This window comes from Peromyscus leucopus, chromosome 1 (assembly GCF_004664715.2).
Source record: "Peromyscus leucopus breed LL Stock chromosome 1, UCI_PerLeu_2.1, whole genome shotgun sequence".
In the NCBI taxonomy this organism is placed as follows: Eukaryota; Metazoa; Chordata; class Mammalia; order Rodentia; family Cricetidae; genus Peromyscus; species Peromyscus leucopus.
The window spans coordinates 104,344,177-104,360,925 of NC_051063.1; the positions used below are offsets into that span (position 1 = coordinate 104,344,177).

The window sequence follows — 16,749 nt, forward strand, 5'->3', positions numbered from 1 at the left end:
AAATTTTAAAAAATTAAAATGGCCGGGCAGTAGTGGCACACGCCTTTAATCCCAGCACTCGGGAGGCAGAGGCAGGCAGATCTCTGTGAGTTCGACATTTATCTCTGTATGTGCACCAGTGTAACCCTGCACTTGTGGAGGTCAGAGACAACTTGGGAGACCCCATTCTCTTTCCACCATGTGAGTCTGGAGGTAGAATTCAGGTCATCAGGCACCTCTTTCTTTTTTACATTTTGAGATGGAGTCTAAGTTGCCCAGGGTGGCTTTGAACTCATTCTGTAGCTCAGGCTGGCCTTGAACTTGTGATCCTCTTGCTTCTCAGCCTCCCAGGTATCTAAGGATTATAGATCTGTACTAGAGATCCCTTCATCCTTTCTCTTTCTGACTCTTCTCAGATTGAGACCTCAAGCTGTACATTCTTTTTGTTTTCGTTTAAAATTTATTGTTTTTGAGACAAGGTCTCATTGTGTAGTCTGGGAACTCTCTCTTAGACCAGACTGGACTTGACCTTTGATGAGCCTCCAGGCTCCAGCACTTGCCTCCACCTCTTGAGGATGTCAGGCCAGGCTTTCAACCACACATTGTCTCTCTCTCTCTCTCTCTCTCTCTCTCTCTCTCTCTCTCTCTCTTTTTAAATTATTTTATTATTTTTATGTGTGTGGGGATGTGAATGACTATTCGTGTGCATGCGGAGGCCATAGTTCAACCTCAGGTGCCCTTCCTCGGTAGCTATCCACCTTGTTTTCTGAGGCAAGGTGGCTTAGGATTCATGGTCAGGCGAGGCTGGAAAGCCAGTGAGCCCTGGGGATCCACCGCTCTCTTTCTCACCAGGACTGCAATATTGGCTTTTAAAGTGAGGGTTCTGGGGATCTGAACTCAGTTCCTTGTGCTGAGACATTCCCCTTACCCCTCCAGCCATGTGTTCTTTTGTTTGTTTGTTTGTTTTTTGGTTTTTTCAAGACAGGGTTTCTCTGTGTAGCTTTGCGCCTTTCCTGGGACTCACTTGGTAGCCAGGCTGGCCTCGAACTCACAGAGATCCTCCTGGCTCTGCCTCCCGAGTGCTGGGATTAAAGGCCTGTGCTACCACCACCCGGCCATCCACACATTCTTAAGAGAAATTATTTTATGTCAAGGATGGAGTGTAGATCAGTACTTAGCAGGTCTAGTACCAAAAGGGCAAAAGTATTTTATGAAGAATAAGTAAACAAATAAATGTCCTAACAGAAAATTAAGTTGGGTGTGGCGGTACACACCCGTAGACCCGGTTGTTCAGGCAGATCATTTGAAGGGCAGCCCTGGAAATATAAGCAGATCCTTGTTACAAAACAGAAAAGAAAAGGAGAAAGGAAGAAAATAAAATTAGATGTGTAGCCTTTTTTACTTACCCCTTCTGGGGTCAGCACAGAACTGCTACTCCAGGCAGCTTCTGCCCAGCCTAGGACTGCAGACTACAAATCCCAGCATGTCTCGGTCATTGACTTTCTCCATGCCACGCCCCTCCCCACCCCCCCGGGAGTGAGTTGGGTCTGGAGGGCGGAGCCTGGGGGCAGCTAGGCCCCAGGCACTGCCTGGGGAGTGCCATGCCTCAAGCTCTCTAGGGTATGCAAAGCGCAGGTACGACTGGCTGGGGCAGCAGCTTCATCGAGTAGCGGGCGTTTGTGGCGGCAGTTCCCCCAGCAGGTGTGGACAGGTGGGTGTGCATCCAGGGGGACTGGAGAGGGAGTGTGCACCTGACTCTCGGGTAAGATCGATGTCAGAACTTGGAGAGGAGAAGGAGCCGGAGGAGAAACCCAAGAGGCCCAGGCTTCCACTCTAGGTGTGCCAGCCTGAGTTGCGCAGCAACAGGTGTGAGCAGGTGGGGGAAGGGCAGAGGCGCCTGCTCTTAGGTAAGTCGTCCTTTAATAAGAGAAGGCACCTGGACTTCTGTGCAGCACACACAGGGATGTGTCACTCGCCCCGACCCCCTCAGTTCGACCACCTGTAAAGTGAAGGTCTCCACCTAAAAGGGCTGTCTGGGGAGGTTTGCAGCGCCTGGCAAACTTCGCTGCCTTTTAGAATCACCTTGGGGGGGCGGTGTCTTTAAAGACTAGCAGTGCTTGCCCCCACCCCTACCCCCCAGTTATGATTCTGAGCCGGCCTGATCCTGCGGTGGTTGTTTTTTTTTTTGTTGTTGTTTGGTTTTGTTTTTTTTTTTTGAGACAGAGTCTCACTGTGTAAGTCTGGCTGGCCTGGAACTCGTTATGTAGACCAGGTCAGCCTACAATTCCCAGAGCTCTTCCTGCCTCTGCCTCCTGAGTGCTAGGATTAAAGGCGTGCGCCACTACACCCAATTGGCATTTCGTGTTTTAAAAGCTCATGGAGAGAAGCTGAGGTGGCTGGGTGTGGATCCGAGCTCCATTGCTTCGTAGTCAAGGTTGGACCTCTCCAAGGCCCAGTTTCTCAGTCTCTAAAACTGGAATGATGGCGAGGATGGTTGGGAAGCTGAAGAGATAATGGCGAAAGCAGAGAAATGCACCAGGCACACAGTGATTAATGGCAGTGTTAGTGTGTGTACTTCAGAAATGGCTCTTCCTAGCATGGAAACTCATTGCCCCGACTTTGATATTGTGTGCTGGTCCCATTTCCAAATCCAGTTTTCTAACATTTTATGAGCTTTAAGAATTCCTCTCCGGGCAGTGGTGGCGCACACCTTTAATCCCAGCACTTGGGAGGCAGAGCCAGGCGGATCTCTGTGAGTTCGAGGCCAGCCTGGTCTACAGAGCAAGATCCAGGACAGGCAACAAAACTACACAGAGAAACCCTGTCTCGAAAAACAAAAAAAAAAAAAAAAAAAAAAAATTCCCCACTTTCATCTTTACCTGCCTCTTTTGGGCCAGAGGCGCAGGGAGCAGGGACTTGGCAAGGTTCTGGAACTGAGCCTGGCCTGGCTCCCATCCCCACCCCCACCCGATCCTACTGCGTGGCTGCCTGCTGACCCCAGCGGGACAGTGTGCCCATTCTCTGCAGGAGCAGAGCCTTGGGGGGCGGGGTGGGGGTGGGGCGGAGGGTGCCTGGCCTGAGTTTGTTTACTAAGGCAGCCTTGCCTGGTTCCTGGATGGCTCTCGAGGGAGGGAGGGCTGGGGGCTTCGCTCTCAGGAGCTGCACTGATTTGTGAGGTCTGTGTATCCCGGCTCTGACAGGTCCCACCCGACTCCACCCTGGACAGTCCTTTTGAAGAAATGGCCCTGGTGAGGGGCGGCTGGCTGTGGAGACAGAGTGAGTGATTCTGGGTCAAGTCCTTGTCTGCTTTGCACCTGATTCTGGGCCTGGGCAGGGCGGGGCGGAGGGAAACGGTGTGTTCTACACATCATGGCGAACCTTTCTCCCTACACCAGGACCTTTGGCCTCCTCTTTATTCATGCTCTTCCCATTTCTGGCTGTGTAGTAAAAATGCACTCTTCTAGACCGCCTAGATTTCCCTCGTTTGGTGAACCCCCTCTTCCCCTGGAGCACTAAGCTGGGTCAGAGGCTCCCTTCTCAGTCTCCACATTAACTTAAAACTGTTCTTACCAGTCAGTATTCCCGCCTCCCTTCCCCAGCCCATACTGACCCTCGCCTCTAAACTGCGCGTTCCTGGGGTACAGACTAAGTTTGATGCCTTGTGTGTCCATAGCACCCCAACCCAAGCGGGACACAGGCCAAAGTCCAGAGCAAAGTGAGATACATCTCTTTTTTCAGAACCATAGCTCTAAGAAGTCCTCTTTTGGGGGGCATGTTGTGAGGCTTTGGGGGAATACAAAGTTTCATGTAACCCTAGTTGGCCTCAGACTCACTATGTGGCCAAATATAACCTTGAACTGTCTCTACCATCTGAGTGCTGGGATTACAGGCAAGTACCACCATGCCCAATTTTATGTATTTTCTCTGAGATGGGCCTTAGAGTCCAGACTAGCCTTGAATTCCTTTGAGTGCTGGAACTATAGGTGTGGGCCTCCACACCTGGCTAGGAAGCCCTCTAATTTTTTTTTTTTTTTTTTGGTTTTTCAAGACAGGGTTTCTCTGTGTAGCTTTGCACCTTTCCTGGAACTCACTCTGTAGCCCAGGCTGGCCTCAAACTCACAGAGATCCGCCTGGCTCTGCCTCCTGAGTGCTGGGATTAAAGGCGTGCGCCACCACCACCTCTAATGTTTTATATGTCCTATTACCATTTCAGTTGTAAAATGTCTAGAGCCACAGTGGCCCCAGTCCCCTCCCTGCCCCCCATCATCCAGCCAGTGCTGTAAACTGAAGAGGAGCTGGCTTGGAGACCTTTGGGCTAGGAGCCCCCATGGCCCTTGCCCCTGTCCACTCTCAGTTCATTTGGTTTGGCAGACACCCGTCCTGCTGGGTTTTAGGACCTCATGTGGGGAAGTGCAGACCCCAATGCTGTGCAAGAGGCAGAGACCCATAACTGTCACTCAAACCAGAGCTAAGAGACAAGATCGAGGCTTCCAGTAGGGAGAGGTCTTTGCCTTTGAAGAGCTGTGGGCTTTTCTGGGAAGCTCCCACAAGTTGGTATGAGCGGCCAGTGGCTGGCAGGGCTGAGAAATGCAGAAAAGAGGCCTTGTCCTCATTTTAGAGGGTAGATAGACAAGAAAGAAGTGATAGTCGTGGGGGCCAGAGCTGAGGGGACTTGGGGAGCCCTTCTGGGGCTCTTGCCCCTAACAAGGTAGGGTTCAGCTTCCCTGGTGGGTCCGGAATATCGTGCAGGCTCCATCCTCCGCCGCTGGAAGCGGAATTGGTTTGCTCTGTGGTTGGACGGCACGCTGGGTTACTACCATGATGAGACGGCTCAGGACGAGGAGGACCGCGTGCTTATCCACTTCAATGTCCGAGATATAAAGGTCGGCCAAGAGTGTCACGGTGAGCAGAAGCACTTCTTTGATGGACCTCTGCCCATGTCAGGGTTTTTCCTGTGTCTGAGAACTGCAACTGGAAGGCTCTTGGTTGCGTTCAGAGGGCTCCCACAAACACCGCTTCTGGGCTTTTGCCAACTGTAGGTCAGTTAGCTATGAGTCTGGTGCTTGGTTGAGTTCCCGCCCGATGCTTTACCCCAGAGGTTAGTCCAGATAAAATACCTGCAGGTACTAGAGAGTGGTGGAAGATGAAATAAGGAAGCTCAGAGAAGTGATGTCACTGGCCTAGAGACACACAGTGAATCTAACGCTTCAACCAAGACTGAAGCCATACTATAGTGCAGTAACTGAGAGATGCTCTCGGGAGACAGTAACGTGGAAAGGTCGAAAGGGTTTGGAGGGTATAGCAGACAGATTCTCAAGACAGTATGTGGGATCAGAGGTTGGCAATGACCAGCAAACAGGACCCAAGAGTCAATTCCTACTGCTGGGTGTGGTTTCCTGGGGTGGGGGCAGCTAGGGCCTATGTTTCTAGAATCCTCATGTATGTGTCTGTCTTCTTTCAGATGTGCAGCCCCCAGAGGGCAGGAGCCGAGACGGCCTGCTGACGGTGAACCTCCGGGAGGGTTCCCGCCTGCACCTGTGTGCGGAGACCCGGGATGATGCCATGTGGGTGGATTCACAGGATGTGTGGAGCGGGATCTTGGGGTGCAACCAGAGAGGGGATTAAGGCCAGTTAGCAAGGTGTCATACAGGCTGAGCACAGGACAATGGAATAACTACTGGTAAATGGTGCATACACAGAGAACTCGGAGACAGAGGCACACCTGTCCCGGGTACTGGGTCCCTGACATTTGGAATCAGACATTTGGCAGCCGGTAAAGTGATCCCTCACTCAGACTGATTGAAAGGCATCTCAAAAGACCTGCTTGTGAGAGATGCCCTGATGGTGGGATTCTGAGCTGAGGGGTAGGCCTAGACCTGCCGTCAGAAAACAACGGGGAGGGGTGTCTGAGCAGGGCACCCCAATATTAGATGCAGCCCATCCTGGGAGGCTGAGGGCATCCTCCTCAGTGCCATCTATTCCCTTACATTCTTTCCCCTCCTACCCTCAGCCTGAGCAGCTGGGCCTCTGCCCTGGAGGAGAAGGAAAGAGATGGGTGTGTGGGTGTGGGCGCAGCCAAGATCTGGGCAGATAGCACAGAGCGGCCTTGTCCACCCCAGCCAGATGCCATGGCAACCAACAAAGGCCCAATTGTCCTGGATCCACTGGGCATTCCTGAGGCATGGGACACGGCTTTGGGAAACTGTGCAAGTTAGATTGTAGAGGTGGGTTGCAGGCAGAGCATCACTCAGATATGCAAGACTCGGAAGTCCTCTAGGATACCCCTGCCCCAACTCAGTTGGGATAACTGAGGAGAGGAGGCTGGACTGAGTTATTAGCTTGCCAGGTGGTGGTGGCACACACCTGTCATCCCAGCCCTCGGGAGGCAGAGGCAGGTGGATCTCCGAGTTTGAGGTCAGCCTGGTCTACAGAGAGTTCCAGGACAGCCAGGGCTACACAGAAGAAACTCTGTCTCATAAAAACAAAAACACAAAAACCAAACAAAACAAAAACCAAACCCAACCACCAACAAAGAGTTACTAGGTTACCTCAGGGCCCACCCACGTGACTAGGGCAGTAGAGCAGTTGCCTGTGTTGACCTGAGAGTTGGGAGAGGTGGGGCTAAGGGCTGGGTTGGGGATGAGCGTCTACATATGCCTACCCTGCAAACCTTTCCTTTACAGAGCATGGAAGACAGCACTGTTGGAAGCGAATTCCACCCCGGTGAGTCCCTCCTCTTCCCCCCTCCCCCTTCCCCCACATGCCATGGAATCATGGGTGACTCAGACTCGGTCTCTGCCTATTAGTTCAGTCTGGAGTGGAGAGATGCAATGCGGGCAGATTCAGTCCCCTGGAGTCCCCCGTGGAGAAGGGAGGAGTGAGCAGGGGCTCCCAGGAGGGAGGGAGAGATGCCTCCATGAAGACTTGGAGGATTGCAGGGAAGCTAGATGTGAGGGACATATGTCAGTCAAGATGCCACTCAGACAGTCCTGTGAGGCGGCGGGCTATTGTCTGCTCTCTGGAGACGACAGGCTCATTCGTCCACACAACAGATATGGATTGGGTTCTTACTATGTGTCAGGGGCCATGCCAGGGGCCAGGGGTGGAAGCAAACCACAGCATGCAGTCTCTGCCCTCCTGCACGCAGCCTGGAAGGGGCTAGATATAAACACAGCTAATGAATTCATTATTCCATTTTGATATCGGCCGCTGCTCTGGCAGAGGCACGCCGTGTGTGACCCTTTTGGTGGTCTGATCCAGGTGTGAGTTCACTGGAAGCTGAGACTTGAAGGATAAACATAAATTGGGTGAGAGGTGGGGCTATGGTGAAGGAAACAGTTTTCCAGGTAAGAGGGACCAGTGTGTGCAAAGGCCTGAAGGGTTCAGATGTCAGGTTGGCCGGGGTGGTGGTGGCACACACCTTTGATCCCAGCACCTGGGAGGCAGAGCCAGGCAGATCTCTGTGAGTTTGAGGCTAGCCTGGTCTACAGAGTGAGATCCAAGACAGGCACCAAAACTACACAGAGAAACCCTGTCTCGAACAAACAAATAAAGGATGTCAGGCTGGCTGAAGCCCAGGAATGAGGGTGAAGGACAGTGGGGAAGGAGAGCTTGTGGGGGGTCAGGCCTGTGCCTTGTACTAAGAATATTGGTTACATTATTTAGAGTATGACTTTGAATTCCAAGCTAGCCTTGAACTCATGTAGCCCAGACTGACCTCAAATTTGCAGTGATCCTCCTGCCTTAGCTTTCCAAGTGCTAGAATTACAGGCATAAACTGTCATGCCTTGCTCTAAGAGTACTGGTTTCTGCAAAGAGCACCAGTAAGCTGTTGACGGTTTCTAAGCAAAATGAAAGGAATGGGCTGACCAGACCCGAGCTATCTTTTAAAATCTTTGTACTCATTTATTTGTATGTATGGTGTGCCCGTGTATTTGTGGGTGTGCGCACAGGTGTGTGGAGGCCAGAGGTCAACCTTGGGTGGTGTTCCTCAACAGCCATCATTTTATTTATTATTTATTTATTTATTTATTTATTTATTTATTTATTTATTTATTTATTTATTTATGTTTTTGGTTTTTGGAGACAGGGTTTCTCTGTGTAGCCCTGGCTGTCCTGGAACTCACTCTGTAGACCAGGCTGGCCTCGGACTCACAGAGATCCGCCTGCCTCTGCCTCCTGAGTGCCACCGCCACCACCGCCTGACTCAGCCAGTCACCTTGTTTCATGACGGGGCTGCTCACTGGGACCTGGGCTCACCGGTTTAGTAAGGGCGGCTGGCCAACAAGCCCAGGGATCCTCCTGTGTCTGCCATCACGGCTTGTTACATGGATGCAGGGGACGGAAGTCAGGTTCTTGTGCTTGCGAGGCAGGCACGTTGCAGACTGAGCATTCTCTTCAGTCCCAGACTTGTATTTTCAAAAAGCCATCCTGGAGCTGGTGCGGCAGTGTGGGCTTGTGATCCCAGCACTCGGGAGGCAGAGACAGTATAACTATAAGCTTGGGCTCAGTCTGGACCAGAGAGCCAGACCCTGTCTCCAAAACAAGCACAAAGAGGCCGACTGGTAGGAAGGGAGTCAATGGTAGTGGGTGAGAGTGAATAACCAGGGACCAGCCAGGAGCTGGGGCCAGTCTCCCTACAACAGGCTGCAGGTCTGGATAACGTCTTGCTGGCCGCCAGGCTGAGGAGCCCAGGCATTTAGGAGATGCAGGTAAGCGTGCTTAGTGACTGGTGGAGGTGAGAGTCTGAAGCATTGCCTGAGGCCCAGCGTGGGCCCCCACCTGCCGGACTCCAGACTCTGCTTGCCGCTTCTGCCAGTGGCACAGTTGAGACTTCTCTCACCTGGAGAGTGTCAAGACAGTTAGAAGCCCTCTGGAGTATATCCACCTGGGGAGGGCCAGACACTGTGCTAATTACCTGGCCTGGTTATGTCACTTCATCTTCCAACAAGGGCTGGGGTGGGTGGCAGTTGGTTTATTAGTCCCACTTTACAGATGGGGAAGCTGAGGTTGAGAAAGGAGAAATGGCCCGTTCAGAGTCTGATGATCCTAAGTCATTGGAGGAGCCTTTACTGGAGACTTGCTTAGCGGACTTAGTAAGGAGGCTGGCATTGGTAGGAGGAGCTATGTGAGCCAAGGCAGGGGAGATGGATTTGTGTGTGCGCATGCTTGCAAATGTGTGCACCTAAGGGCTGGAGTCTGGCCCGGTTGGAAGGTTTTCCATGGAGGGAGTGGCATTGGAGAAGTGACATCTGAAGTCATCAGGGTCAGGTCATGAAAGGTCTCAAAGTCTAGTTGGAGAAATAGATTTTTTCCCTCCCGAGGCTGCAGTCAGACATTGGGGGCCGCCTTGGGTTTTCAGGTGGGAGGTGGTTGCAAGAAACTAGAAGTAAGGAGGACCAAAAATCATCAGGGGCAAAGAGCCAGGTCGGCTAACCATCCTCTGAGCTCCAAAGTCCCGTCTCCCCTGCCCTCCCCCACCAGCAGGGCCAGTCAGTGGCACTGAAGACTCAGGAAGGAGGTGAGGGCTGACCGTTCTGCACTCGGTGACTCTATGAAGCTGTCTTGCTCCCCTCTGCCCGTCACCTCTCCCCTCTGCCTGTCGTCACCTCTCCCCTCTGCCCGTCACCTCTCCCCTCTGCCCGTCACCTCTCCCCTCTGCCTGTCCACCTGCCTGCTGTACTGACCCCTCCCCTCTGCCTGGCCCTCCATGCTCCCTCTCTTTGCTCCCCAAATACACATTCCTCCGGGCTCTGGCTTGCTAGGGCTGCTGCTTGTATTTGTATTTGTGTCTGTCTGTCTGTCTGTTCACATCCATGTCTGTGGGCTTCTTTGTCCCTGAGCCTATGTAGGAGTGGCCTGTGCTTTGTATCTCCACATGCCCCACTCTGGGGAGGAGGCTCATGGGGGATATAGTCACAGATGAGGCTGGAATTATGGGGGTAAAGAGATTGGGATCCCCATGTGCATGAAACTGAGGCGGGGGGCGGGGGGAGAGGGGATCGAGAAGGAGGCCATTGTTCCTTCTTCCTGAGTAGTTGACACCCCTTTCCCCGTCTCTGACCTTCCCCGGCACACGAACAGCTGGCACAGGACACTGGTAAGGGCCTGGTAACATCTCCCAGTCTCTTAAGGTGTAAAGGGCATCTGACATCTCCCTCCCTCTCCCTTCTTGGGTTTCTGTGGCTGGAGCAGGCCCCAGCGGGAGCCACCGTCCCACCCAGGAGCCGTCGGGTTTGCCCTAAGGTCAGGTGTACGACCCTCTCCTGGAAGCCCTGTAAGGTTGAGAGGCGGATCTGGGTAAGTGCAAGCTCAGCCTTTCCTGCCTCCTTTCGGGCCATCAGGATGAGCCTCCAAAGCCACCTGTCCCATCCCTTCCCTGTTCACGGACATCAATGGCTTCCTTCCTCACTGGACCACACGTCTCCTCAGCCCTGTGCTTGCTCTGTCCTCTGCTGCAGCTGCCCTGGTTCTCACCTCCTGCGGATACCCACGCTGTCCTCTGCTGCCCGAACCCTTAGCTTCTTCGTTCACCTGGCCAGTTGATGCTCACCCTGAAAGAACTACCTCAGAGGCTGCCACCTCCTTAGTGAGGACAGCACTGTCACTGGTTCTTAGCACTGGCTTCGTTCTGCCTGGCCTAAAAGTCACTTTATTCCCATCTGCTTAGACCCTCTGAAACTGGAACTTCCTCCAGGGCAAGGACCAGGACTCATTTGCTCTGCCCAGTGAAGCCCAGCACAGGGCTGGGTGTACAGCATGTGCTCAGTGATGGGGGACAGTCTGTTCGTACCCCCTTTCTAAGGAACTGGCATGAATAGCTCACAGAATGAGTAAGGAAAGAAAGGAAGAGACTTAGTTTGGGTCTATCCTTGCTCTGGATGTTTCTTGGAATCAGGATGTAGTAGTTACTTTTCTTATCGCTGTGACCAAGTATCTCTCACAAGAAGCAACTTAAGGAATGAGAGATTTATGTTGGTTTATAGTTCCAGGGTACACTCCTCCGTTGTGGGGAGGGAGGCATGGTGGTGGGAATCTGCTTGCTCACATTCAGCCAGAGAAAGGGGAATGCCAGTGTCTGGCTGGCTTTTTTATTTCCCCTTTTCAGTTCGTCTGGAAGTCTAACCCATACCATAGCGGGGTGCTGTCCTATTCAGAGGGGTCTCTCGTCCTTAGTTAAGTCTCTGGAAACACAGCACAGACACACCCAGAGGTGTGTCTCCCAGGTGATTCCAAGTCCAGTTAAACTGACAATGAAGATCAGCCAGCACACAGGTTCTGGATCTCCACTCTTTCTCTGTCCCCAGGGCTCAGCATAACACCTGGTCTAGCGCTATGTGAGTGAACATGGGAGCCTGTGGTCTTATTATGTGGTCAATTGCAAACTCTTTTTCTTGCTCATTGATGCTGTGTTTTAGAGTTGCTTAGGGACTTCCATGACAGCAACAAATGTTGGTAACCTCTGCCTGCTGGAGTCTAGGGTGGGGCCTAGGAACTGTACTATATTTATGTAAATATTTTTTGTGGTGTTGGGGATTAGCCTCAGAGCTTCACACATGCTAGGCAAACACTGCTTTTAACACTGAACTATATATACCCCTAGCATGGAAATCTGCATGTTCAGGGCTGACTTCTGGGGTTGGGTTGTGTCTCAGTGGTGGAGTACATGCTTAGCATGTGGGAGGCACTGGGTTGATCCCCAATACTGGGGATGGGGTGAGGCTTCTGGTGACTGTGGCAGGCAAAACAACTGAGCCCAGAAGTCCTTGGTCAATAGATGCTGTTTTGCTGGAGTCTCCCAGGATTAATGAGCCACATGTTCCGAGAGGTTAACTTAACTTGATCAGTGTTACTCAGTTCATCACAGAGAGGCCTGGGACTTCAAGTGGCACTAAAAAATGGGATTTGAAAGATCGTAAACCTCAGAACTCGACACTTTTAGATGAGGCCAGGAGGTTATTTACATGTAACTCACTGATCGGACAACACTGTTTCCGCCCACAGGAGGGGCTGGACCATGGGAGAAGCCCTCAGGCTTCTGTTCAGGAGGTCTCTGGGGTGACCTGCCTGTTGCCAGGTGCTCTGAGTTTTCTTCTGGGCCTCCCAGAGCTGGAGGGTAGGGACAGGAGCCCTGGAGAGACATGAGGTTGTATTTTCCACCCACTCCAGAGCCTCACAGAGGCCAGCTCACTGTAGCTTCAGGGCGGGCTCATGGAGTAAGATTGATTCCTTGCCCCCCTTAAGGATTCTTCAGTCTTCTCTGACTTCTCCCCACCCATTCCTTTGAAAAACACTCTTCCCCACCAAGATCACGCTAGTGTCCAAGTTGCTAAAGCCAGTGCCTTACTCTCTCGGCATCGGCCAGTAGGCTGTCAGAAGAGCATATTGTGAAGAGAGAATCCTAAGACCTTGTGTGAAAGACCAGTGTGCTAAGAGAAGGGTACCAAGAGGTGGAAATGGAGCTCAGTGGTACACGCCTGCCTAACACACACCAGGCCTTGGGTTCAAACCCCAACATCACACGGAAGAAAACAGAGTGAGTTCAAGGCCAAGCTAGGCTGCAGGAAATCCTGTCTCAGAAATGGGGTGATGGCTCGGTCGGGAGAGTTCATGAAAGCATGAGGACCTGGTTAGACCCCCAGCACCCAGGTGAAAACAGTGCTTCCCACAATCTCAGTGCCAGGGAAGTAGAGACAGGAGGGTGCTGGGGGCTTGTTGGCCTGGCAGTCAGGGTGAACCAGCAAGTTCCAAGTTTAGTGAGAAACTGTCTCAACAATAAAGTTGAAGTGATTAAGAAAAACATTTTGCAGCCAGGCAGTGGTGGTGAACACCTGTAACCCTAGCACTCGGGAGGCAGAGGCAGAGGCAGGTGGATCTCTGTGAGTTCGAGGCCAGCCTGGTCCACAGAGCGAGTCCCAGGACAGGCTCCAAAGCTACAGAGAAACCCTGTCTCAAAAAATCAAAAAAAAAAAAAAAAAAAAAAAAAGACACCTTGCATCAACCTGACTTCTACATACATACACACACACACACACACACACCCCTCCATATATACAAAAGGGCAAAATGAAGAAGGAACCCTTTAATTAAGGTGCCCACATGATTGCTTGGTTCAGGTGCATGGTGGTGGCATTTACAGACAAGAACATTTCCAGAAAGAACAGCGGTGAGGTGGAGAGGTAGCACAATCTGTGTTAGTTGGACACATACAGACCTTTTTTTTGTTTTAGTTTTTTGAGACAGGGTTTCTTTGTGTAGCCTTAGCTGTCCTGGAACTAGCTATGTGGACCAGGTTGGTCTCGAACTCAGAGATCCACCTGTTTCTACATCCTGAGTGCTGGGATTAAAGGCGTGCGCCACCACCGCAGGTACGAACTTCTAAAGAGAGTTGTGACATTCTGGTGTGAGAGACACAAAACCAGAAGGGGGTTAAGAGGGAGTGTCCCAGGAGATAAGGGGGCCCTGACCCCCTCCAGGTCTGCTACCCCATGAGTAAAGTGGCAGGTATGGATTGGCAGTTACTGTTAATCATGCATGTATTTACCGACTCCTGTCATGTGCTATCTCCTGCTGGTGACACAAACTGAGGGCCTTGTCTTTGAGTGGTACACATCTGGGGAGCAGGTAGAAAGGTTAAGACAGAGGATAAGGAGGAGACTATCCAATTCACAGAGAACCCGAGAAGAAATACTTCTGAGACCAGGAGGGCTTCCTGGAGTGGGTGACTTGTGAGCTAGGCTTTGGGAGGTTGGTAGAAGCCTGAAGGGGAGGGCAGCACTGGGTACTGGAGATAGCAACGCCTGTTTTTTTTTTTTTTTTTTTTTCGAGACAGGGTTTCTCTGTGTAGCTTTGCGCCTTTCCTAGAACTCACTCTGTAGCCCAGGCTGGCCTCGAACTCACAGAGATCCGCCTGCCTCTGCCTCCCAAGTGCTGGGATTACAGGCGTGCGCCACCACCGCCCGGCTGCAACACCTGTCTTTAAGGATCAGAGGTGGTAACACAGGACAGCACCTCCCTTGGGACCTGCTCTGCAGTAGATGCTGGATGATAGTTATTTCAATACTTCTCTTCCCTATTCCTCCTTTCCTTTGCCTCACTCCTCCTCTAATTCATGCCTAGGGCTCGGCCAGAGTTCTCTCTCCCTGTGACTAGGACAGTAATCAGTTATGGTTCTCCAAGTGAAAGGATGGTCGAGTTGTGAGACCTATAAAGGGAATTTGGGGGCCATGGGAAATTTGAGCAACGTAGGAAGCCAAGGTAGGAGAAAAGGCATCATTGGGAGCTGGATGTAAAGGTTGAAGTTTTAGAGGAGGAGAGTCATGGACTCTTATCGGGAGGCAGTGCCTTTTCCATTAGCTTCCTGGTACCCCGGAAGGAGGGCGGCCACAGGAGAATGAAGGGGTCAGGACCAAACCCAGACCAGGAAGTTCCTGGGCATTTGACCTGACCGGACTTCCCAGGTACGCGTCTACAGCCCGTATCAGGACTACTACGAGGTGGTGCCCCCCAACGCGCACGAGGCCACTTACGTCCGCAGCTACTATGGGCCACCTTATGCAGGTAAGTGCCCCTGGCATGCCTACCCTCTGCCCACCACAACCCTGCACCAGACCGTGTCCATGACCTATCAGTGAAGACTAGGCTTCGCCCTTTTAGGGTACATGTACTTTTCAAATCCCACCAGTAGTACCCCAGTCCAGATCCCAAGATTCTAAACAGCCATGCTACTCCTGCTCTGATCTCTCAGCCTCCACAGGCAGGCCCTATTCAGCCAGACTGCCCAGCAATGACATTCCTGTGCTGCTGGCGACCCCAGGTGGCTATTGCAGGAATGGCAACCACCTTCCTATTCCCAAGGTCTTGGTGACTAGTGTCCATCCTCAGATATTGCACAGATCCCCAGGCGCCTAGGGATCCGGAGGTGTCCTGTAGCATAGTCCCAGCACCATGGTCACTAAACATCAGTGTTTAGTGTTTGACCTGTAGGACGCAGTGGCAGGTGCAAAGTCTGTTCCTCTGGCTGCAGAGCAGAATGAGTTCATACCTTAACGTGGGACTGGATTAGGGTCCCAGGGGCTGACCCTGACCCTCTGGCTCTTCTTACAGGCCCTGGTGTGACACACGTGATAGTGAGAGAGGATCCCTGCTACAGCTCGGGCGCCCCTCTGGCCATGGGCATGCTTGCTGGGGCTGCCACGGGTGCTGCTCTCGGCTCCCTCATGTGGTCGCCTTGCTGGTTCTGAGCCCCGGGGCTCCGACCTCTGCAAGTGCATGTAGAACACAAGACCCCTTCATGGGTCTCGGACCGCCCTCTGCTGTCTACCATTTAAACCCTGCCTCATTCTGACCTTTTCCTCTCCATTAAGCTCTCTACCCCAGCCCATTCCTCTCAGCACTTAGCCTCCCTCCCTCTCAGAGGAAGCTAACATCTTAGGCAGACTTGGCCGAAATCCTCACCTATTGCCAGGCACCCCCATACACCACATACAGAGATATATTTCTTCTAGATACAGCAAATATGACTTCATTTGGCTCCAAGTGTCTGAGGAATGGAGATCACAAGAAAGCAAAGCTACAGTTACTAGTCTGACAAGGACACGTGGGGGGGGGGGCAAGGCAGGCAGTCTGGGTGCCGTTGGCAGCAAGAATGAGCAGAGAGCATCCTTACAGGTCTAAAGCATCAGAGTACAGTTGGCTTGGTGTTGAGGCAGGGTTTGGACTGTGGTGTCCTCCAGGCCAAGGGGCTTGCTGGAGAAAGGTGATGCGCGTTTTATGGAGGAAAGTTTCACGATTTCAACTATAACGAGCATCTTGCCCGTTTTGTTAGTACTGGCACATATCCCTTCTCCATACACGGAGTTTGGCACCTTCTTCCCACTACTAGCTGCCCCATGATAGGTGAGCTAAAGCCCTGGGTTTCCTGGCTGTGGACAGGTGAGCTCCTTGGGACCTCCAGCCTTAGGAAGTTGCTTCCATTAGGAAATGCCTTTCTGATCCCAGGAGCTCAGCTCTACTGTGACTGTTACCATCTGAGGCTTTTTCTCTTCCTTCACTCTGGTGCCTGACCCACCTTGGCACCGTCCTGGGGAACCCCTCATGTGCCTGCCTGTATGTGGCAAGCAATCTCTCCATTTGATCCTGTTCCACACTCTTCCACTACCCTGTCCCAGTCGCCAAGAGAAAAGCTAAAATCCCTCGCCCAGTGGCTAGGATCTCCACTATTATTCCCTGTAGACGAGGGTAGGCTCCATTGGCTCAGCTGCACACACTAATAAAGACGTGACTGTCCCCAGAACTGGCTCTGCTTCTTTTGTTCCTCAGGACATCTCTGTGACCCACCATTTACTGATAGAGTGCATTATGAAGTTGGATGGAATTGGTGAAAAGCTTTGCACCTTTCCTGGAACTCACTTTGTAGACCAGGCTGGCCTACGAACTCAGAGATCAGCCTGCCTCTGCCTCCCAAGTGCTGGGGTTAAAGGCGTGCGCCATCACCGCCTGCGGCTGTGACAACTCATTTCTAGACCTCACTTTCCCTACCCATAACACGGCAGATGGAAGCTGGCCATCTCTGAGGACTCAAAAGGAGAAGCTATGCTAGGGTCTCTGTTCTATACTCTGAGCTGATGGATAATCCAGAGCTGGCACTGCCTGCTGAAACCTCTGATGTTAGAATATTTCCATGTCTGTACACACACGCATATCACAGGTCAACAGCCAGAGTGTCTTTATCAATCTTCACCTTATTTTTGACATGTCTCACCAGTTTGG

The 16,749-nt window shown here is 52.0% G+C and overlaps 1 protein-coding gene across 2 annotated transcripts; it reads left to right on the top strand.

Annotated features, from left to right (window-relative positions):
- The first annotated feature begins 1,525 nt into the window (after positions 1-1,525).
- Plekhb1 (pleckstrin homology domain containing B1) lies at positions 1,526-16,273 on the top strand. Of its 2 annotated transcripts, XM_028877535.2 has the most exons (8): positions 1,526-1,690; positions 3,180-3,255; positions 4,729-4,881; positions 5,441-5,543; positions 6,663-6,702; positions 10,174-10,278; positions 14,439-14,538; positions 15,085-16,273. In XM_028877535.2, the coding sequence occupies exons 2-8, from the start codon at positions 3,219-3,221 to the stop codon at positions 15,219-15,221; spliced, it is 675 nt and encodes a 224-aa protein (XP_028733368.1). In that variant the 5' UTR covers positions 1,526-1,690; positions 3,180-3,218; the 3' UTR covers positions 15,222-16,273. The 2 variants fall into 2 exon arrangements, with proteins under 2 accessions (XP_028733368.1, XP_028733369.1); XM_028877536.2 differs by lacking the exon at positions 10,174-10,278.
- Positions 16,274-16,749: the final 476 nt, after the last annotated feature.